This window comes from Syngnathus acus, chromosome 20 (genome assembly GCF_901709675.1).
Source record: "Syngnathus acus chromosome 20, fSynAcu1.2, whole genome shotgun sequence".
NCBI classification, from domain to species: domain Eukaryota; kingdom Metazoa; phylum Chordata; class Actinopteri; order Syngnathiformes; family Syngnathidae; genus Syngnathus; species Syngnathus acus.
The window spans coordinates 4,246,745-4,270,610 of record NC_051104.1 but is presented as its reverse complement, the minus strand read 5'-3'; the positions used below and the strand labels follow the sequence as shown (position 1 = coordinate 4,270,610).

Sequence of the window (23,866 nt, the reverse complement as noted above, 5' to 3'; positions counted from 1 at the left end):
AGGGACTCCCCTCCTTCTACTACATCTGCTACCAATGCACCTAAATGAAGTGCGAGTTATTTTCTTCCATTCATTGTGCCTATGGATCGACTGTCCAAAAAGTCAGATAGGCTAAAAAGGTCAGCTGTTATCCACTGGAGTCTACTTTTCAGACTGCTAAATGCACTGTCATGATTTTTACACTCCATTTTCTCTTGGCTTTCATCAATGCTTGTAAACATTTCCAATCCCAGGAGAAGCAGGACCCGATTCCAAATAATTGAACAATCCTATACTGCTGCATCAGATGAGCTGCCCAAGTGTTTAAAGGAAATTATCTAATTGGGTGAAGGGCTGTAGTTATACTAGATTGGCATAAAAATATTGCATGAAATAAAAAACTACCCTATAAAACGACACACAGACATTATGCGTAAAGCCTGCAGACAGCAGACTCACAGAAGCAAGAGTGCGTTTGACACAATGGGATTGCAAGTTCGTACAGGATGCAACAGTTGAAGGGAACCAAAATGACATCTGCCGTATTCGGAAACAGGGAATTATCCGCCCACTCTGTATTCCGCATCGCGATCCACTTCACCATTGTTTCACTCAAGTCTGGTGAATGGCAGAGAGTAGCAGAGACACAAAGACGATGGAAGAGCGAGGAAAGGAGAGCGAGAGAGAGAGAGAAAGAGCGCGAGTTTGCCCGAAGACCGTTGCCAGCTGCAAGCTTCCTTTGTTTTCATCAGAAAAATCCCAAGCTCTCATGGGAGAGTTTGACGGACAGCTCTCTGTATGCCATTCTATTATGTGATTCCTATCTCCAGAGACTACGCGCTCTGCTCCTCGACGCCCTCTTATTCAGAGCCATGAAAATACATACCCCCCCCCCCCCCCCAATGGCATACAGACAAGAGTTTGCCTGGAAGAGAAATGAAAATCATCACACTGAAACGCACACAAAGCCAGAGAGTGCACCTGAAATTGTGTCACGCCCAGAGGAAAAACTTGCTCACCTTTCTGTGTTCCTTAAGCATATTAAGTGCAAGGGCTGTTAATTGGGGAAGATCCATTGCCATTAAGCGTTCAAGGGGATCCATGGCAAACTCCATGAATAAATCAGCAGCGGTTATTACAGGGACAGGAGCCCATACTATAATTAGAGTCGCTAAAACTATGCAACCCGGCTATTATTCACCATAGGCTCTTGCATGTAAAGATCTGTGTACAGACAGGGGCTCCATTACACATAATTTATTCAAAGAGCCCGGACGGTAAAAGGGTAATTATGGTAAAAATAGCCCCTAAGGTGGTCAGGGAAAGGCCATGTCCAGGTATCCCAAAGGAGGGATCATATCCCTGGAGTCAGTCGGGCTCGTACGTCTCTGCCAGTTGTAGATCATTAGCATGACGGAGGACGTCCTTCGTCTGCTCAACATGTGTCGTAAAAAAAAATAAAGATCTTAATTAAGGGAATTTACCAGGAATGTTTCAATATGGGGTACAAGATGCTGTGAAACCAAAATAATCCATCTAGACATTTTCGGAAACATTCCCATCCAACTGGTGGGCTGCACTGAGTTCTTTTCTGTGTCAATTCATTTTAGCAACAAGCGACAAAGCGGAACTAAAATAGGCCTATAATAGATCTACTGCAATAAGCCAGAGGGGTTAACTAGCAATTGAAGCCTTGATTGCAAGTCGAACTCACTCACCACTTGACTACCAGTAGCTCTCAAACTACATTGAATATTTTCTTTATAAGCACAACACGTTCTAATATTAGCGATCCCTATTCAAGACTACCCAACATAAGCCGGAGCAAAAACCCAACTATGGTTTGTAATGAGTTAGTAATGGGAAAAGAGAGGGGGGTGGGGGGGTAATCTCTTATCGAGCCGTGGAACCATAAAGGTAATAATCGAATAAAAGTCCTGGCACATACGCTTAACTCTACTGGTGCTCGTGCTGCTGTTAATCTCATCAGCTACTGTTAAAGAGCACAAATAAGCATGAGAGCTATCATGCACCATGCAAAGCTAAGAGAAGAAGAGGGACAATAAAGTTCAAGAAAGGAAGCTGTGTAATTTGAGAAGAAGAGGATATTACATCCCATGTATGAGCCTGTCAATCGTGAGGCTTACAAGGCACGGATATTCCTGCAAGATGAGGAACCTTGCAGATATTTTTTTCTTTCTTTGCCCAATCTCATTCCCCATCTAAATGGAACAGGAACATGGGGTGTCTGATCAATTTAGCATATTTCAACAATGAGGCTCTTCAAAGACAAGAACTCCAGCTGCTGCTGTGATATGGAAGCACCTGGAATATGTTTAAAGGGAGAAACGGGAAGGTCCTTCCATTCTTCCAGAGAGACACATGTGAAGCCGAATGTTAAGATCGTGGCGGCTTAAATCAGATGTCCGATATTTTCAAATATGTAATTGGTTTGAGGTCATGTCTTTCAAAGCAAATGCATCCAACCATGAATGATATCCAGGTAATCATATTAGAAGCATAATGCACCAAGGCTTATTTAAAGATTGTCTGATAAATACAGTAACTCAGTTCCTTTTTCAGAACTAATCAAATAATCAAGGAAATGCTGACATCACTTTGGAACAATCATGAGGCGTCTTTGATGTCGTCCCGAGATAAGATCTGCTTTTGCCACAATGAGCCGTCTCATCTCCCTGTCCACTCCGCTCACTTCCTGTCCTCAGACAAATCAGATTAGATTTGCAACCCACACCGAAAAATCTCGAGGATAATGTCTTTATGCTAATTGGGCAGTGAAAAAAAAAAAAAATCGCATTGCAGTCTGACTGCAAGCATAAAAACAAAACAAAAAAAAAAGAAGAAATAACACCATTTACCTAGATCCATGCTCTTGGACTTGCGTGACTTGATGATCTCCAACTGAGCAGCATTTTCATACTGCTTGGTGCGCTTCTCTGACATACTTTGGCGGGCGAAGCCCTCCCTTTGAAACGAACCATCCGGGTCCGCATCGGGACTCAATGAGCTGCAATAGATGAGAAAGTCAAGTTAGGTCGCGAGGCAGATATTTGTATCTTGCTGTGAATCACATTGAAAAATACACAACCAATCTATTTATCCTGCCTGAAGGGCACTTCAATGTCTTGCTGGGTTGGTTAAGTTTAGTTCTATGCGTGACACCTGATGTGAGGATGCTCCGGGGTCAGTATCACTCAATAACGCCACTCCCCCGGTATGTCTGAGGCAGGAGCTCCCGTTGCAATTTACCTTTGAGATGCTCTATCTCTGTCTGGATCTTAATTGAAAATCGGATGGGAGCGTGAGGCAGAGTTTGGGTGAGGGGGTAACGGTATTTGCATTACAATTAGGGTGAACACCTTGCCATTCAACGAGATAGATGCGGTCCTAATGAAGTCTTCCAAACGACGCAAGCACGGAATGTGTTTTTCTTTTCCATTTTCCAAATGAACCGCATCAACGATAGACCCTGCTGGCACTTGGCTGCATGTCAACAATTGTGATTCGCTTTGCCGAGTTCATTCAACGTAAAGACGTGCTTCGCGTGTCACCGAGAGGCCGGTGTTAATATGTCACTTTGCTGTCAGCCGTACTCGGCATTCGCATCTACGCCGCCGTATACGGGGCCACGTCTCGCTGACACGGGAAAAGGAAGAAAGGAATGACAGCACAGATGTATTATTCATTCATTCATCATCACTCTCTTTTCCCCTCACATCACTCACTGTAGACAACACGCTGTTGTTTTGTCTCAACAAGTGTATCTTTCTTGAACCAGACAGTTTGGACAGCAGAGAATCTATTTTTCACTCTGTCTAGCTGTTGTGATAAATAACTCCACAGAGTGCAAAACATAAACAAAAGAGGAAAGTAGCTCCAGTGAAATGAAGTTCATAAATATGACAAAGGATAAAATCAGTTTATATGGGTTTAATAGGATTTACCGTCACAAATCATCTTATTAGCACACACATGCAATATTGTTGATATTTTGCTCATATACAAATTATGAGCATGGCAAAGTGTTTTCCTGAGTCCATCTTTGCTGTCAATGCCTCTGGCCTTTCCTCAAAAGAATAAAAAGTTCCTTCACCTCTCCTTCTTTCGCAACATTTAAAAGCAATCTCCAACATTCCAAGCAGATGCTTCCGTCCACGTTAAGCATCCTGATGTCATCTAAAATTAACCAGCGCTGAGCATTGCTCACAGGCAATGCTTTGGAGTGCATTTTAAATCAACCTTGCCTGTCTCCATCTTCTCCTGGCAGGGAGTTAAATGTGTCAAAGCATCCCCGCAGTGGCATTAAAAATGCTAAAAGCACTTCCTCGTTTTATAGAAGCTCAACTATCTATGTAGTTTGTAGTGTTTTTTTTTATATATATATAATCACAACTATTCACAGCAAGGGTCCCTATTTATGAAAACAGAAATTTGGTCACCTGGTGGTTAAGCTGCATTAACATGGACTTGCTTGGCTCCAGTAATCACTAATATTAAAGCTTAACGTCTACCCGATTATAAATGTATCAGCCTTTGAACGTCACAGCTGACACCGACTGACATTTTCTCTTTCAGCTTTCTCATTTGCAGTGGTAACCGATGGCTAACATGGTTTATTCAAGCAAATGAAAATGTGAATTTGTATGTTTGCCGTAGCGTATTATTCACGCTGATATTCACCCGCCAAGGAGGGCACAGACATGGAGTACCCCGCGTGGAGAGCCTCGTGAAACATATGCAAGGTGAGGAGAAAAGAGGGAGCATGTATGACATGCTTGTACCAACGGCGCACCGCAGAGACACCGTAAATATTCATGAAGCTAGAGGGGACCATTAGCATTTCAGGGAAAACACACAGGCACATGTAATTCTTAGTTATACCGTATTCCTGATGGCCGAGTCTATTAGCAGATCAAATGTAGAAGCAGACTGCCTGCAATATTTGCCTGGAAGTTTGTTCATGTCTATATGCGCCGTTTCCACTTTATATGTTAATGTGCAATATTGTTTACCAGCCAATGTGGATCTAAACACCTGTGAGACTGAGGGCATCTGTGCAACAGAGTATATATCGTACATATAGGTAGCTATGTGCAATCTCGGCAGGTTAACGGGATATATCAGAACTCCCTGACAAATCTAACAAAGGTGGGGATTGACATATGTTATGGAAATATATGAGGGGGGAAAAGTACTGCTTGATTTTTAAGGAATAATTTACAAGGATGATTTATAAAGTGAAACTTTAGGGGGACATTTTCTAGATTTTATTTCAAGGTAATTCACACAGATTATTATTATTATTATTATTATTAAAGGGGGACATTTTCTGTTTTTTTTATGGTCAAGGTAATTCACACATATTATTATTATTATTATTATTATTATTATATCAACAAGCAGAAAAACAAACAAGCTAAACACAGACAAATACGAACACATATTATTGGCTGAGGATGCAGAGAATAAAAGTAGGCCAGTTTTTATCTTCTGTCAGACTGACTCCTCTAAACAATTCATCTTCAATAGATGGTGGGGGGTAGTTAGAAGCCCCCTGAAATGTGGGTTACATCACCCACTAAAAACTTGAATTAGAATGATTTTACCAGGCAGTTGTGTCCTTGGCAAAGTAATAACATGCAGCTGCATAATACTGAAAAGGTCAGAGGTGAAACAGTCCACAATGCGTATATATTCAAAAACATATACAGGGCCCGTGCTACGCTGCTGAAAGAGCTTAATTTAAAAAGAAAAAAAAAAACATTCAATGCTTACTTGGCATGCCGCACTTAAACAGGAGAAAGGGAACCACTATAAGTCATGAGGAGAATGCATGTGAGCAGCTGCGAGCATTTGAGTGAAAGGAAAGGTGTGCCTGCCGCTTCTTCATGTATGTGACTTTGACGAGATGAATTATTCAGCATAACCCTGGGCAGAGGTACAGAGCATACTTCTGCCCCGTGCACAGGTCCACAAGTCATGCATAAGCGTGCAGTTGCTACTCTGAGGGCAGGAAACTCGAGTGTGCTGTAGCCGTACGCTAGGTACAATAATCCACATTGACAACTTCGGAATGTGGAATAAAGCCACTCATTAATAGATTAAGAGGAAACAAACGAAGAATAAAGATAAAAATAAAACTTTCTGGTAAGAGCAAGAACACAATGTGTTATCTTTGCACTTCCTTCGTATATGAAAGCTGCAATCATAGAGAAAATGTCAGCAGTCATTTTAAAATGTATGACTGGACTTTAAAATGGGAAGAATAGCTACAGTATTTTTTTTTTCTGAACTACAACAAAATAGCTTAATAGCATACCTTATACTTTTACGGTATAATTTGAGAGCACAATGGCTTGTATCCTTTCACAAGGCCAATAAATCTTCCTGAGGATGGAGAATTGGTGCGAAAATCACTCGGGCGACAGAAATCAGACTTGGTGGAAGATGTGCAATGACGCTCCCCCCCCCTCGGCTTTATCTATTATTTATTACAAACACCCACAAAACTCATCTCGCTACAATGGGGAGATTCATGACTAAAACAAAAGACAATAATATCATGACATTGAGATGACACCACTTAATAAAGGTCCTTCACATTATTGCGCAATACGTCCATTGTATGACATGCTGTGATGTAGAAACTATCAATGCAATCGTCTATTTATATTTTCAGATTAGGTTCTGTTATTGATCAAAAGAGGGAGAGTATTTTGCTTACTATTCATTCGGACTGGGCAGCTCATGGATCCACGGGTTCTCTCCCACAAATCCCAAGTCGTCGTGAGAACTTGAAGAGGACTGGTCCGAGAAGTGGGATGGAAGCAGGGGTGGCCTGTCATCTTCTATCAACACAATGTCATCTTGGGGCATGTTCACAGTGGGGGAGAGCTGGTATTTACCTTTGGGAAATCAAATCAACGACAAATGAAACAATGAAAGCAAAAATGTGAAACATCCAAACCAAAATCCCAATGTTATGTAAAGCCTGCCAAAAGTTGAAAGTATGACTCAGTGCAGCCATTCTCCTCAAATATTCTCAGAGGACAAAGACGAGCTTTTCTGATTTGTATTCAGTCCTGCATGACCTTCACCGTAGCAGACTTCTTTGAATTGCCCCTTTACATCTCCTCAGCAGTCAAAGTCAATAGGAAATGTGCTGCATTGCTTGACACTCAATAGCAAGAGCGGGAGAAGAAGGGTTGTTCAGTCCTAAGAGATGTCTCCAATGAGGAAAGAGGTGGAAGATTCTTTCTGCACGTTGATCAGCTCATTTTCTCAGTAAAAAAAAAAAGTTTTCAAGTTAGAAGGAAAAGTCAAGAGCAGAGTTTAAGCACACATCTGATTCCGATTAGACAAAACCTTTTCGAAATGCTCCAGCTATGTGTTTGAGGCATTTTGACCAGTTATCCAATGAGGAACATCTTTGTGCATTTACGAACAGAGAGAGCAATATTTGCCCTGCCAAAACCCCATAATGATTCCAACAGGTATTTAATTTGTGCCAACTAATAACAGATGCGTGCTGCGGGAAGTGATTTTGAGCGGCAATTATTGCAACCATGAGGTGTATAATTTAGTTCAGTTTGTTGCTGGAATAAAATAAATCAATAAAGGGGAAAATAAAAATACAAAACAGCTGTGCAGTTCGACTGAAATTTACCTTCAATTCAACTGATAGTAAATTAAAAGTCATTTGAGTTTACGCAAGTCACCATTATTATCTTTAAAACATGTTTGTGAATGAAAACATATGATAAACGATTCTTGTGGGGAAAGAAAATCTGCGGTATTTGAGATAGCAAATATAAACAAGTTAAGATGTTTGCCAACATTTCATAAGTGAAATGAAGGCAATTTCTCACTTGGGCGGCTTGACAGGGATCCCTAGGTAATTGGATTCATGGGCACTGTAAATCAGCACGGGGAAGGCCACTCACCAACTCTCGGCAATTGCTCATACTAAGCTGCCAGGGTGAGTCGGTTCACTTTTGCTGGACAATTGAAAACGTACATGATGGTGATGTTTTTCTGAAATTATATCATGATTCATATCTATCAGAGGAATGCAACATATGACTAAAACTGACTTTTTGTAGATGTTTTGTTATCATAATAATTTATATTATTATATTTATTATATTTATTATTATTATTATTATTATTATTCCATTAGTACAAAAGTGAATGCAAGTGGAGGAAAAAAAATCCATGTATAAAACAAACACCCGATTAAATGTTGGTTCAGTTCAGTATATGTAATACAGTTAGCACGGCAAAAATATTACAAAATGCATAATCGTGGCAAAATTTGTTTGCAGAGTTCGATATGGCACTTTTTGCTAGTTTAGAGAGGCTCGAAAGCACTGTGACACCCGATGCAGGAAATAGTGAGCAAGCGACAAGGTGACTTATTAGCACTTTCAGTCTTATTTGGAGCAACTAAGGTGCTAATGGGACACCTCCATCTACATTCTAACACATAACGACTTGTCACAGTCCTTTCACGTGTTTATAAATTTCACGTCATTAATAAATGTTCAGATTCTGCAAATAAAAGACTTTGGATTCGTAATCATCCGTGTTTACTCCTAATGGAACTCGAGTCAAGAGTGGAAGTGAGTTTTTCCAAGTACAGTGAAACACATGCAACCTTCAGCCCACTTGTGGTCAGCTGTGTGGAAGCTATTTGGCGCACAAATGTTTTTCCTCTCTTTGGCAGACAGATGTAATCCGTGACCTGAGAGACCACCTGGTAACATCTTTTCCAATGAATCAGCATGGTGCCGCCCACTGAGACATTGCGCTCTAAGGTGAGAGGTCACACCAATCGGACGGATCCATCTTCTTTCCTCCATCTGTGTCCATCACACATACTTCTACGTTCTTATTCTTCCCTTGTGGTTTATTCATCTCGGGCACCTATTGATCACATTTATGATCAGTCCTTTATGGAATGGGTAATTTCGCTAAGTACACACTGGTGAAAACTAATGATGTGAGACTTGGGAGTCTGTCATCAATGCAACTTTAGTTGAGTGACTTTTTTTTTTTTTGCACACATCACAAGATGTTCTTTCCTGTTGGCCAAGATGATTTTTCATTCATCTTCATGCCACCTACAGCTCCTCCTTATCCGCCCACACCCCACCTGCTTGGGAAGCCTGGCCAAATGGTCACATTAACAGACAGTGTTGGATCGCGGGCTTCAATTTGCGCCCAAGCATGTGGACTTGACACCCAGCAGCATTTTTCAGTCAGACAGAACGGAAGGTAAAACCCGGGTGTGATAACAACCTTTGCACCACACTGTGCACACGCTGGAAATTTCACAGTTCTTCTCCACAAACCCTATTTTGTTCTGTTTTCTCTATGAGAAAGAAAGTCCTGTCCTTTCGCTCCCCTAAAGCAAAAGGGTGGGTGGTTAGAAAGAACTAAATTGTCACAAACCCATTTAATTTGAGCCGGGAGTCGAGCAGAACGCACTGCACTTCACCCCCTGCTAGTTCTGGATTCAGCCTAGAGCCTTCTGCATGTGTGACGACAACCCTGACAATATCGTAGCGCTGCATGCTTTGCTGAAGAATTGGATCGCCTCTGACCATTAATATCTAAATGTGTGTGGTTCGGAGTCACAACACACACAAAAATGCACACGCAGAGGGAATGAATGACAAGCCAAAACCCCTCAGCAAGGATCAAGGCTGAGTTACACCGCAATCAATAACAGCATCTGGCTCAAGTGTCATTTCAGACTGTTATTATATGAATTAAGCAGAATATTGTATGGAAAGTAACCAACTTCAAAAGCGCGACATGAATAATATTATGCCAGAAAAAAAAAAATCCCTAATCACAGTTTTCTTCTTCCTACACAGTCTAGACCGCATGAATATGATCCAAAACTATCCGAGTGTCCAGCCTCTGTGATAATCATTTACCAATTCAACATCAAGCTGTCAACGGCTGTGACCCTTGACCCTGGAAAAGCCACACCTTAACAACCCCCGCCCACACATCAAACCACATTATACACATTTTAAATCCAAGGCTCTGTACAAAACTTGAATGTTCTTTCTTCATCAATGTGTCACATCAATTGTTTGTCTGTCAAAATGTTGCTTTGGAATCCTCCTACCGACCCAAGCATAAATTATAACGGCGGAGCAAAGACGGCCTGTCATAACCAGTCGACACGGGTTAACGAGTACAAGGCTCAGAGGCAGTCTGAAGACAAAGGAAACAGTCTGACATTTTCGCTCGCAGTCAGAAAAGTCACAGATCCAAGACGCCGTGTGAACTTTACAGCTTTAACACACATCCGTATTCTTAAAACTTTTCCACTTGACCCATTTGACTGCGAGTCTGCAGGATGAGATGAACGTAGGGAACCCTTGAAGTTCTCGGATGAAGAGAAACTTTTTTTTTTTTACTACCCACAGAGTGCCCGCGGTTGGCGCTTTTGATCACAGCGCCGTTCGCACAAGACTGTGTCAGAACAGCCAGTGGAATAAATAACTCGACTGAGAAGAAAACCCAATCAATTTGGATGTATTCGATTTATTTAACAGATGAAAGACTAGGTAAAAAAAAAGGAAAAAAACGAAATGGGGGGTCAAAGGTGTGGAGTCAATGTCAGGCCCATTTGATCTGGAGGCTTAATTAGCCATCAGAAGATTTCTGTCTGACACACTCTCTGATCTCCTATCACCAGTGGCAGAGTGGCACCACTCTGACTGAACTTGCGCGTGCGATCGGCGTACAAATGAGAAGGGCGGGATGGCGAAAAGGTGAAGATCATCGACTGATGACAATGTCACGAGCGTAGCTTTCGAAAAGTCAAGTGCCTCTAGAGGGGCTCAAGCCGGAATGGGGACTGGAACAAAAACAGATGAAAGAAGGCAGGGGGAATGCAAATTATATTATATGAAAAACCCGACAATGGAAAGCATAATTTGAGGACGGCGAGGTTAGATGAAAAATGACTTCATTCCATCATCCATTAAAAACAGACCCCTCCCTCAACTCAACCACGGGAAAGGCACATCGATAGTGAGATGACAGCAGTGACTGGTGGTGGATTGAATTGCCAATTCCAATTCAGCCAAAGAGCTAAGATGTCAGCCAGTTGATGTCAGCTGGCTAGATTGGGGATTGGCTTGAGTGAAACCAGTCTGCAGTGGAGTGAACGCAGGGGAGATTAGCCATGACGCTAATCCCTTCGGGCCTCGGATGGTGAAACGTGGCGAGTACCTTCAGGGCGTATAGTATGTGAGAACATTCTGGAGGATTTCTTAGCATGGACTGTCATGGAAGCTGATAAACTGCAAAAAAAAATATTTCACTTGATCATGACTTACCAATGCGTCCAACTGAATTTGCAAGTGGTGTGGAGATGTTGTCAAAGTTCTCAATGCTTTCATAAAAGGAATGGGAGATCCGGCGCTCATGGTTATTCTGAAGGTTGACAGGATGGCCCGGTATTGCTGGGCCGCCAGGACCTTGCTATAAAAAACAAAAAACGGGAGAGTATAAAGTATAGCTGAGGATAGCAATTCGGAATATTCAAAGTATAAGAATCCACCCTGGCACTGCGCTAACCAAAACAGCAGCACAATTAAAAAAGTTATATCTAATCTAAACACATCATGGTGCTCATGTTAGAGGGACCGATCTCAGCTCGCGTCAGTATTTCCCGTCTCAGCAGTGTGAAATGGTTCCTGCCGTGAACTAAGCTGGCCAAAAGCCGATAAAAACTCCATGGATTTCCCATGGGCTGATTGGCAGCTGTTGCAAACGATAAATCCGGAAAGGGGGGACGTATAGGCTAGTTACCTCACTGAAAAATAAGGAACGGTTGAGCCTTGTGTTTAGCAGTGTATTGGTAGAGTGAGTCTTCTTCAACAAATACTTATCAAAATATCAAGTTTGATTAAATATAAAGACGTTGACAGTCGGACACTTTTTTGTGTTTCATGTGGTCTAGTACAGAAAAAAAAAAGTCCCTAGATAGAACCATCTGATACTCTAGATCAGTTTGACTCTATAAGTCAAGCATGCTTTGAACCAAGAGTCTCTAGATAATACCGTATTGATGTCCAACATTTCTCTTCTGGCGTCCGGCCAAGACAGACAACAGCAACAGACAGAAACCATGACGGCAGAAAAATCAAGAAAGGCAATCTTTGGCAAAGACAGCAATGAAAGCTGTGATTTGCATGATCTGAGCTTCTTCTAAATTATGAGTGCTGCCTTGTTAGATTCTCAAGGGAAAACCGGCCTGGCGACTGGAGATGCATACAAGCCAACTGGGATTTATTGGATTTTTAATAAAAGGGAGTGGTTTATATAAGGTTGAAAAAGCAGCACTTTAGCTGAACAGCATTGATGAAAGCATGGAGTGAGTTTGTGTGCATGAAATGAATTCCTGGGTCAACGCATATTTAATATAATCACCAATGAAGGTGGGTTGTAAATACACGGCCCTCAACGGTTCCGATTCAAATCCCGAGATTGCAATCATTACTATGCCAGAGTAGCAATCAAACATTTAGGTCTCCTCCAAGAGGACCCCTTCAACGATTGCATTATTTAGCGCAAACATCAATTAGCCACAAGTTCCAGCCCCAGAGAGGTTGTTTGCAGAAAATGGAATGTTTTTCTCTTTATTTTTGGGGCTGCATTGGTAGGTGGGGATGGTCAGTAAACACTAGAATCAAAATATGTCATGTGAACAGCGGAGGTGGAGTTCCCCATTGGCAGACAGAAACTTGGCTTTGTATTGTTGGAGGTTCATCCAGGGCGCCTCATTAAAATCTAAACCCGGTTGGTCTGTGTTACCAAACAACAAACTATCGGTGTAGTTTGAAGAGTTATCACACTGTTGATTTAATCCCTGGAGTTGATCAAAGACTTTTTGTTGTTTAAGATTTTCTTCTAATCGGTTTGTGTCACCTCAGCAAGTGTTTAATCTGCACTAATCTAGTTGTTTTCAGAGTGGATTAACCGATAGACTGTAGGGAAAAAAATTCACTGTGCTTCTTTTATTTTCCGGGATAATATTCGGAGTAATGCGAAGTCATGTACAAATTGCTTTGGCCACTCTGTCAGCATCTCCCTGACCTTCACTTGGAGTGAGGCGGAGTGTTGACAGAGAGTCTTAAACTGTCACCTAAGGCTAATAATGTCAAGTCTGTTGCCATTTACTGGCCTTCTATCCGAGCGTCAGCCTGTTGCCATCGCCCTAATCCAGTCACCTCTACCATAATGCTGTAATTACAGTCTTAAAATGGCACATCTTGCCACAAGCACGAGCCACATCGCTAAAGGCAGAAACCTGACTTTTATCCCTTCTTAGATAAACTTCCGTTTGCCCAAACCAAAAGAACCATCCACTAAGAAAGTAGAAATTATCTGTGTCAAAGGAATTAATGACAGACAACATTTAAGTTCCACAAATATATGTTTTCATGTACAATCTACAGACCATGCTGGCTACAGTATGTTATCAGATACTAAAATGTCACCAGTGTAGTCCTACACTGGGGCCAAGAAGCCCACTTAACCACCAGATTCAATATATTATTTCTCAATTGGTCCTATTGAGTTTCCCCTGCTTCTCCTAAATGAGTTAGTCCTCCGAGAGCAGGCTGGGAATTCGAGGGGCGGGCGGCACAAGAATTGCATTTCGGCTACTTTGCTTCCTCTGCTTGCCACAATAATGTCACCGTGACATTGTAAACTGCATTTCCCAGAATCCACCACTTAGGATAGCTTTCACACAATTTTTGACAAATAAGGAATTTAGCTTTTTTGTTAGCCAGTATGTCGGGGTTTTAAGTTCTCCTGCAGCAGTGGTCAGGTCAATATTAATAAAACAATAAATTACTAGGCTGGGGTTTGATTGAAAGCTCTCTCCAGGATTTATCGATCGGCTTCTCGTGCGAAGGTACGTCTTTTGTTAGGGCCAGCAACTTCCTTCCTCCTTGTCTCTTTGCATAAACGTTCCCTGACTGACTCCAAGGCTATCGGACTGTTACAAACAAGCCGGTGGCTGGCTGATGAGGCAAACTTGAAAGATCTTTAAAAGATTTAGGAACAAAATATATTTTTTCCTTTTCTTTTACCAGCAACAAAACACACCCATCATTCACCTGCTCAATAAAACTTGTTCAGAAAAGAAGTGGATTCAAAAATACATACTGATGTCCGTGTAATTTCAGTCTTGGTCTCACTGCTACAATATTTTTTGAGGAGCAAGTAATAATTATGCTGAACTGAGTCAAAACGTTTAAAAAAAAAAAAGATCAGTGGTAGCAGTTTTTCATGGAAGTTGTAACATAAAAGCAGCACGGTATTACAATAAATGGAACTAAAATTGCTTCTTCTGAATTGTGAAATTGTGATTTAACATTACACACGTGACCAAACATTAATGGAACTAAAATTAGTCCGTATGAGGACGCAGTCATCCAATTACGATACTTCAAACAAATTGTCAGTGACCAATCGTCTTCTTTGACTATCTGGGGCAGAACGATAATTTTTCAAAGATGCGCCTGAAGAAAGAAAATCATTGTTCTGGGGAATATAGAGATGAAAGTGTGTGTCTGTGCCCTTGTATGTGTGTATAGGACACAGTGACTGAAACCAAAACTGATTATTAAGAAAAAAAGATTGGCATGAATAAATATGGGCTAATTGTGATTATTATTATTATTATTTATCATTGGCTAGTTCAGGAATAACTACTGTCCACTCCCAAAAAAATAAATAACTCAAATGCTATGTTCCGCTGCTCTGTTCTAGAAACATGTTCAGCCTGCGGGACCGAGCAATGATGAAATCAGTGTAATTTTCATGGGACGAAGCAGCCTGGATGTGCCGCACCCGTGGAAGGTCCCCCCCCACCCTGATGCATTAGCCCGTGCGGCTTGGCTCCCATCCCCTGCAGACAGTGATGGATCTGATTCATTTCAATGGTGGCCTCCAGTGCTCAGTCCCATTCTGCTGGGTGACAGTGGCAAACTGGTGCTGGTCTGCCTGGCCAGAATGGGGATGTTGCTTGTTAGAAGAAGTCTTGTTTTCTTATTTGGGGCTCACCTACGGTCTTAGATTCTTTATAAACTAATTTTGCTGCTACTCTTGAGCATAATGAAAAATATAAAATGGCATCTTTTCAAATTACCTTTCAGGAACACTAGCTTCCTGTGTGTGGTTGTCTTCTAATTGGATTTTAATGGACAAATTCTAATGCGCCCGCTGCACAAACTGATTACGGGCACAAAGCTTTTGGCAGAAGCGTCAGGATATGCAGAAGTAAATGTAAGATTGAACACCAACCTTGATATTGTTTTGTATGTATTGTTTATAAGACAACACAATAAAGACTGGGAATTTATTTTTCTAGTCTAAACCTCCTGCCGATATTCTGAACCATTTGCCAATACCAATCTTAAACCTAGGTGGAATACATATTCCTTTATCGGTCTATCAGGCAGTTTTTTTTTTTTAGCAAAACTGTCAATCATAACTCAGCAAAGGATTTCTTAAGATATCAGATCAAAGGCCCAAGTAAATCGCACCAAGGATGGAAATAAATGTGAGCCGCTATCGCCTATCTCACGCAGGAAATGAAAATGTTTGAAGATTTGCATGGTTTTGGGGCCACCACATTTAAGTTATCCCTTAGTTATTTCACAGCTCTCAAATCGACAGAGAGATGGATTAAGGGTTAAAGCTTATAGTCATAAGAATGAAACATGCAGTGGAAACAGCAACTCCTCTCGTTTCCAAAAAGTTCTGAGCCGTTTTGGGGGGAAATTAGACAAGCAGCCATTCATTCATTCGAGTTATTGTGGTCTGTTATCTACCTCTGCGTTTTGGGTCACCCGCCGGGCTACAATGAGTTGGATCATTCCTCGTTTGTTGCCTTCGACTGACATGGATTTGCGTAGCGTTTCCATTGCTTCCTGATTGGTATTCTCAAGCAGTGACTCCCCATTGACTGCGATGAGTTGGTCATTTATACGCAGACGCCCGTCCTGTAGATAAATATAAATGGCCACCAGATTAATGTTAGATCTCATCAAGGTAAAGGAGGAAAGATGTAACTCGCCTTGCTAGCAGCACCTCCATTGATGATGGATTTGACAAAAATGCCCAAGTCGGCGTGACTCTCCTTGGATCTGTTACCCTTGACGCTAACCCCAAGGCCCGCTGAACCGGAGTCACTGAGTGGGATCTCAAAGGTCATGAACTCCCGTGTACCGTCAGGGGTCAACACCAGGTCGTCTTCCCCGAGTTGCTGTAGAAATTGAAAAAAAACCGTGATCTTAATTGATCTTAAATAAAAACAATTCCCCAAATGTGAGGGTCGAGCATTTGGTAGCCCTGCTCGAGAAGAAACAAAATCAGGCCAAAAACAGTCCCAATTGCTTTATGTGTGTTGTAAAGTGCACTGCATGTTCCCTGCTTGCATGAGAGAAGTTCTGGAATGTTACGACGGGCCAGATAAAGTCCATTTGAAGATTAATGGCAGTGGGCGCAATCAACCCCAGAGACCTGACTCCAAGACCTATTTAAATGGACCGGTATCAGCACACAGACATCCACTCACACACACAGCCAGATGGATAGCCGCCAGGTGTGTGCCCCTCACAGCTGCTTGGATAAAGTGTCAAGCACGGGGACGAGGAAAAACAGAGCAGAAGGTGTCTCTTTTTTTATTTATTTTTTTTCCTCTTTGGGCTGAGGAGTTATTAGGATGCAGCGGTGCATTCATAGTGAAAGTACCAACAAAAACACCTGTATTATTATAATAATTATTATCATTAATCGATTTATCACCCTCGATAAAATCATCCCTTTTAGATAACTATTACATTCTAGTGATAAAACGTCACCGCAATCGGCGTGTTTAAGGTGTGCGAGCGCTTGAAAGCACACTCCGTCCACAATGATGACAGAATAACCGCCCACTCAGAGCAGTGTTCCGGGAATAGCAGAAGGATGAGAGAGCGGTGAAACATTTTCATTAGACAGGAAAAAGTGCTGCTAGGCTAGAATGAGTATGTCAGGCTGCCTGACAGGGCCTGTTGCGTCGATTCAAGTCGGCTCAAACCCGGATACTATTCCAAGTTATTGCTTGGCAGTCTGTACATGGATCAACACATTTGGGGATGGGGTGAAGGTGATGCTGCAAACATGCTGTTGCTGATTCTGGTTAAAATTAATCAGGACTGTCTTCGAAATACCAAGGCCAAGCAAGAGCTACAATCACTGACAGAGTCAGACTCGTAGTCCAAAAGACAGAAGCACAAAGCGGGAAAATCCATACACATGTTCATGCAGAAACTTTCTTTACCAATTCTGATCCCTCTTAAGTGTCATTCGTGTCACTGTTCAAACAAAGAGGGGCAAATGCAAGAAAATGTTGTTCATTCGTCTAGAAAAAAAAAAAGGCCACCCCCACCTCCTTTCTCTGCTTAATTGGCCTTTTTATTTTCTTTCCACCCGACTTCACTCGTCACAAGCGAACAAGGAAGGTACGCCGAACAGGTGTGAGGAAGCAAAAAGCGACTTGGAGGAAGGGGAAACAGGCAAATGAATCACAATTAGTTCTTTTCACACATAAATCAGAGTTCTCTGCACCTCAATGCCTAAAACAATTAACACTGCTGGAAACTTCTCTCCACACTTGGCCTAATTTGGTGACATAAAGGTCATTGGAAATAAATTCAAAGAGGCTAAAAGAAGTCAGTCATGGGTGTAATTGCAAAATGTGCGATGAGTATTGTCACACAAATTCCTTCCGGCGGTGTAATATTTGGTGACAAAGGGTCGAGATAATATGCAAAAAAACAAAAAACAAATGCAAGACAGTGGAGGCTTTGGAAGCATGAAGGCAACAAGCTAGTCGGAGATTTCAAGGTTGAAGGCAACGTGGAATAGAAATGGTGCTCTTTGTATGTTAACCCCAACACGTATATTCAAACTTGCAGCACGGCAAGGCCGAGAGTGGCTTTGCTACTTTCCAACAGCAATCTATTATGTGTTGTTGAAACACACTGTATCCTCTTCTGGGGAAAAAAAAAAAAAGTGTCGCCACAAGTGGCCTTTAACAAGCTTGTTTGTCAGCATGGGACTATGCTATCTGCCATTCTTTGCACTGACAGCAAACATAATTATGGGAACAGCTGGTGAAAAGTGCAAAATGAAAACAGGTGGCGTCGACTCGTAGCGCTCGGAAATTATTCGGCGCGGTGGTATTGTCTTCAACAGCACTTGGACGGATTATCTGCGATGATGACAACTCGTGATTTGTAGCTCTATACTTTGATTACGTTGCCGGAATAAAGCAGAAGAAACAATTCGGCAGTGGAGGCTTCACACATAATAAAACAGCGGGGAGCTAATTTTTGTTTCATCACACATTGTATATAGACTCAAAGTTTCAAACAACATCAAGTCACATTGCCTTGCTCATCGAAGTTAACATTCCCAGTTTTAAACTGCGGTTAATTTCTAATTTGACTAAGTGATGTCTTATTCTTTAAGGTTTTTGTTTTTTTTGCAAAGCTAAAACACATTGATTTATTCAGCAGTCGGGAAGAGAAAATAAATGTTCTGGCTCTATCACTTAATTAACAAGAACACTGAGGCAAGAAGCATTGCTCGGCAGTAAGTCTCATCTAATTATATTAACACCAAAGATGTGTTTGCTTTTTTTTTTTCACGGCAGCATTATCTCAAGTTAGTTCCACTTATCACCATCTCATCCTTTGTACTGTAAAAGTAACAACAAGTTTAACTTGACATCAAATCACAATATATTTCCCAATCTAATTTTATGATTTTTTTTTTTTCTCTTGCTCAGAGGTTTTTTTTTTAATTCCCAAATGAAACCTTGATGACAGCCACGACGATAGAGTTGCCCTTGAGAAAAGGATGAGTGAACTTACTTACCGTAAGTCAATACATATCTGGATCATTTGTCTTCCAGCTCTTATATGACAACCACGAGTTGTACAACCTTGAGGATCAATTTAGTCAGAGAAACGATTATAAACACAGGAGACAAAAATCAGCACTCGTCATTATTGATGAACGAGAACCCTAACATTCAATTGTACACAATTTTATACCCTTACACCATTTGTGACTCTTCTATTTCCAGCAATTTAAGTGACTAAGAGAAAAAAAGGTTAATTTATGATTATTTATTGCAACGATCGTCCACGATCACTGTGCAGCTGTTAAGCCATACTATGGAGAGATTTGAAACCAGGCCACCAGGGTTGGCGCTTACGAAACGGGCCATTAGCCGGCTATAATTATCAGCATGGCTGTCATGCGTTTGTCTGCCGCATCCCCGCCATTGGCAGAGTCCATAAATTCATCTGTCACATCAATCAGAAGATGATATTAATTGTGCAATTAAGATTCTCATTGCTTGGCAGATATAGCTACTAATGGATCAGTGACAAGTGTGATATGATCATTAAAGGGCCTTTTAATGTACTGTTTAATTGCTCTTATGTGGACCGCACTTTTAGGACACGGTCTCGTCAAGCCTGATTGTTCGCTGAATGTGTTTTAAAAAAAAAAAAAAAGTGATGTGGGCTCTTGAATGATGTAAGAGCATATGACTCATCAAACCCATATTGAGTTTTTTTTTTACATGCAATGATTTTGCATCTGTGGTAGGGTCGAAAATATGTTTAGTACAGACGCCATCACCAACGGCAAGCTGGCTGATCATGCAAAATAGAATCAAGTTAATATAATGTTTCAAAGTTGAAGTGTAAAAAATGCATATACTGAATGGATCTTCAACAGAAATGTAAACAGGACTGACACGAAGTAATAAATGAGAATATCCCCCGTGGATTTGACATTTAGCATAAGCGGCTATGTGTCAATCAGACAAAAGCAAACCAAACAAGTGTGTGAGTGTGTGTGTGAGCTAAACGCACGCTACAATTCAAAAGATAATTGCTTTCTCTCTCACACACAGTCACACACACACAGATAGCAATTACCCACTATGCTTTTGCACCATTTTTTGCAATAACTGTCACTGACAGGGCTTTGGCCTCCTTATCTGATTTTTATGAACATACTTGTAGGGATTATTGAGATTTGTGAAAGCAGTGGCGGGGAATGTGTAACAGAAAGCGAGACGGCAAATAACGGGGAGGGTGAGCGGAAGAAAAGACAAATCTCCTGAGGAAAGTAATGAAAAATATAACTCACAGTCTAGCTCAGCTTGGAAAAGTTGGCTAAGAGAAAACAAAGACCAAAGAGATTATTCGGCTCTTTTCCATGACAGCGACTCTCATTCGTTCATGCCTGAGGAGCTCGGGGGAGCAAAGCAGCCACACTCACACAGTACCGATCCACTTATGAAGTGACGTTGCTTTGTTATGATTCCTTTCATAATAATAATAAATTTAGAAATACAAGTGGAAGCGATAGTGAAGTGCGCGGAGTCTCCGTTGCGGAAATTAACAGTTGTGCATCTAGTTCATGAGATGACATTTGTATTTCTGGAATGCATTCTTATCAAACTAAACTGACCAAATTGGGAAATGGAACTGATTTAGTACAGCTAGGCTGAGTGCAGTGTGGGAGTGAGGTTGTGGCGCAAGGGGCCTCCAGTCTGCCAAGGTGCTCTGACAACCGAGCCTGCTGTCAGAGCCGTGGAGGCCAAAATGGACGAGGGCGGTAGCCTCACCATCTGGTGTGTGACAGCCAAAGTCACCCTGCGTGGATCCCGCATGTGGAGAGTCTGCCCGTGTCATGTGACTCTATGTATGCCTAGTACAGTACTGGACTTCTCACATCAGCATATTTCAACAAATAGGCCCAGTCAATTTAGAAACCATTGAGACTACCGTATTTTCCGGACTATAAGGCGCACTGGACTATAAGGCGCACCTTCAATGAATGGCCCATTTTAAAACTTTGTCCTTATATAAGGCGCACCATTAATGCATCATGTCAGATTTTTAATCCAAATCAAATCAGGTGCGCCTTATAGTCCGGGAAATACGGTAGTAATAATTTGTTATGTTTTTGTCTGAGTACTGACCACTTCTCGAGGCAGCCGAGGGTCCTCCTGGCGACTCACCAACAGATTCACTGCCCCGCCCATAGGTGCGGCTCGGAGCAAAGCCACCACCTCTTCTTGAGTCTTACCATTCAAGTCGACTCCACCGACCTGCATCGCACGTATTACTTATTAATGAACACACACTGGAGGACAGACATATAACTCCAAAACATTTGGGGTCAAATTGAATGATGACTAGACCCGTTTTAAACTTAATCTGTCATTGCCCATTTTAATTTAAGGTTGGAGCTGCCAAGAAATAAAATGAAAGCCATAGGGAAGACATTAATACTCATCATTTGGAACAAATCCAAAACTATAAAAGCACATTTCATCTTTGTAATAACATACTTATCTTCTGAATAATATATAGGAAGGGCTATAACTGTTTTAAGATTCCTACCTCCAGGAGACGGTCTCCAGCTTTTAGTCTCCCGTCTTGGATGGCGGCTCCACGAGGCAGAATATTTTTAACAACAATGGGGGCACTGCCAGCAATGGGAACATCTCTGGAGGTGATGCTGAAGCCAAGACCTTCTGGACCTAAAGGAATATTTAGGAATTGACACAAATCGGAATATCAAATCATTATTCTAGAACCACACTTAAAACTACAAAAATGTAATTGAATAAAAAAATATAATCTAACAAAATATCATTTAAGACACATTATGAGATACTGCTGCATTATACGTAATGTTGAATAAGCAAAGAGGATTTACTGAAACAAAAACGTTTCTTCAATCCATTCTTCAAATAAAGTAAGCTGCTTTTTTTCACTTTACGCTTTCCAGCATATGCAAATGATCTGTAAAAAAAAAAAAAAAGCACAAAAAAAAAGACAGTATTCCGTGTTCCTCTCTTTACATTCATTCATACGGTGTTTTTTTATTAAAGCTTTGTGATTGAGCTCGATTCTATACAAAACCTCTTTTGGTTTCAGGATGGTGACCTTTAAGATTCAGCAAATGAATATGAATTGGTGGTCTAGGGTCAAATGGGTAAATACAATAACTGATAACTCAGAAGTCATGTGACCTGACCTTTACTGCAGAGGAGACAAGAATTTGTCAATACCATCAAAGAGTTGTCCAAATGTCATCTGGTAGATTCATAATTGCATTTTTTTTTTCCTCATTATAAATCTGACCTGAAAGATATTTTTTTATGTGAGCGCCAAAATACGGCTAATGTGAACTTTGGGAGTTTTTCTTACATTTTTTTCCCCTATTCATTTTGATAATACTTACACTAAACACTTTCAACTGGTTTTAATGAAATTATGTAAGAATTCAACATAATATCCCCAGAAGAATAATTAACTATTTCTCCGGATAGATTCTATCCTGCATTATCTAGTGGTCTGCATTTTTACCGTCATTCAAAAGTGCTTACTGTGGTCTCAGTGGGACTATTTCGGATGCTAACATTAGCATTCGCATCTAAGTACTTGCTCATTTCGCAGAGCTGTCAGCACCTCTGATAGTCCATCATGACCTAGTTTCCCAAGTTCGACTCCCTTGCAGTCGACCTGTCAACGATTTGGCTGACAGTGATTGTGTTGATGAAGCTGAAGCGCTGGCAACTTTTTTAAGGCATCAAACAGATTGAAAGTGCTTAAGAAGGTCTAAATTTCAGCTAAGTTGGGAGTGTTATTGCTTCCAAAAAATAAGTAGTAGCTGTTTCATGGTCTATCTAGAAAACTGGTTGTGGAAAAATGCCACTTAAGGAAAATAGCAGATTCAACGTCACACATGCATGCAGATTAAAAAAAAAACAATTGTTACAGAGTTACAGCTCTTAAATTAGATTTGTGCAGGTGTGCCAACAATCCAACATTGACATGTCTGCTACGGTGAAAGCTATTTCCTTTTTCATGTCGACCATGCGAGACCCCGCACTTACTGTTTTAGTACTTGGAGCAATAAGTCAATGGCAAAAACTACGGCTTGTTTAGAAGTGCATTACCATTCGGATGGTAATTACTGTGAAAACAGCCTGGTCCGATCTAAGCTAATTTTACAATTACAGTAAGATGTGGGAAATAATTACAGCCCATTTGGAGTTAACAAATGGCTTGAACTTTGAAAATGAGGGCATCTATTCAAGCAAGCCCCTTTGAAATAATACGGAAATGTATGTTCCTATTTTTTTAAATTTATTATTTGTATTTATTTAACATCAAAGTGAATTTGTTTTTTACTCCATATATTATATTTTGGGGCAGAATATAATTTTTAAAATGTTAAAATCTTTTCAAGCAAGCCCCTTTGAAATAATACGGAAATGTATGTTCCTATTTTTTTATTTTTTTTATTTAACATGAAAGAGAATTAATTTTTTACTCCATATATTATATTTAATATTTATTATAATGCATGTTTTTAGGCCAAATGTTAAGTAAGTATGATACCATCTCTTATATTAACTTGTCATTTCTGACCTTTCTTCAGCTGGATAGTGAATCTTCGACCGTTGCGTTTAGCGTAGGAGCTGCTGGACTGCGTTGAGCTTATTCGCCGCTGCAGGGAGGGGGAGGAGGTGGACGAGGTAATGGAGACCAAAGATTGTGCTGGTGTGGCATATCTTCGTCTTGGCTCTGGAGTGCTCCCTGCCAGGGACCCCTGTTGACTACATAATGGGTGTAAACAAGTTAATATTTCAAAAATACTTGAGGGGATTTATTAGTACCGTATTTTCCGCACTATAAGGCGCACATAAAAACCTCAAATTTTCTCAAAAGCCGAC

The 23,866-nt window shown here is 41.0% G+C and overlaps 1 protein-coding gene across 4 annotated transcripts in view; it reads right to left on the bottom strand.

The window, feature by feature from the left end:
• The window catches only part of LOC119139363 (partitioning defective 3 homolog), a 127,670-nt gene that overhangs the window by 48,440 nt on the left and 55,364 nt on the right, over nt 1-23,866 (bottom strand). For 3 of the 4 annotated variants that reach the window (XM_037279952.1, XM_037279953.1, XM_037279951.1), the window contains exons 10-17: nt 23,562-23,749; nt 21,522-21,661; nt 21,098-21,226; nt 16,121-16,309; nt 15,876-16,046; nt 11,364-11,508; nt 6,725-6,905; nt 2,859-3,007 (exon numbers count right to left, since the gene is read on the bottom strand). In XM_037279952.1, the coding sequence (XP_037135847.1) occupies nt 2,859-3,007; nt 6,725-6,905; nt 11,364-11,508; nt 15,876-16,046; nt 16,121-16,309; nt 21,098-21,226; nt 21,522-21,661; nt 23,562-23,749 (1,292 nt within the window). The remainder of the gene's footprint in view (nt 1-2,858; nt 3,008-6,724; nt 6,906-11,363; nt 11,509-15,875; nt 16,047-16,120; nt 16,310-21,097; nt 21,227-21,521; nt 21,662-23,561; nt 23,750-23,866) is intronic. The other variant, XM_037279954.1, reaches the window with a different exon arrangement.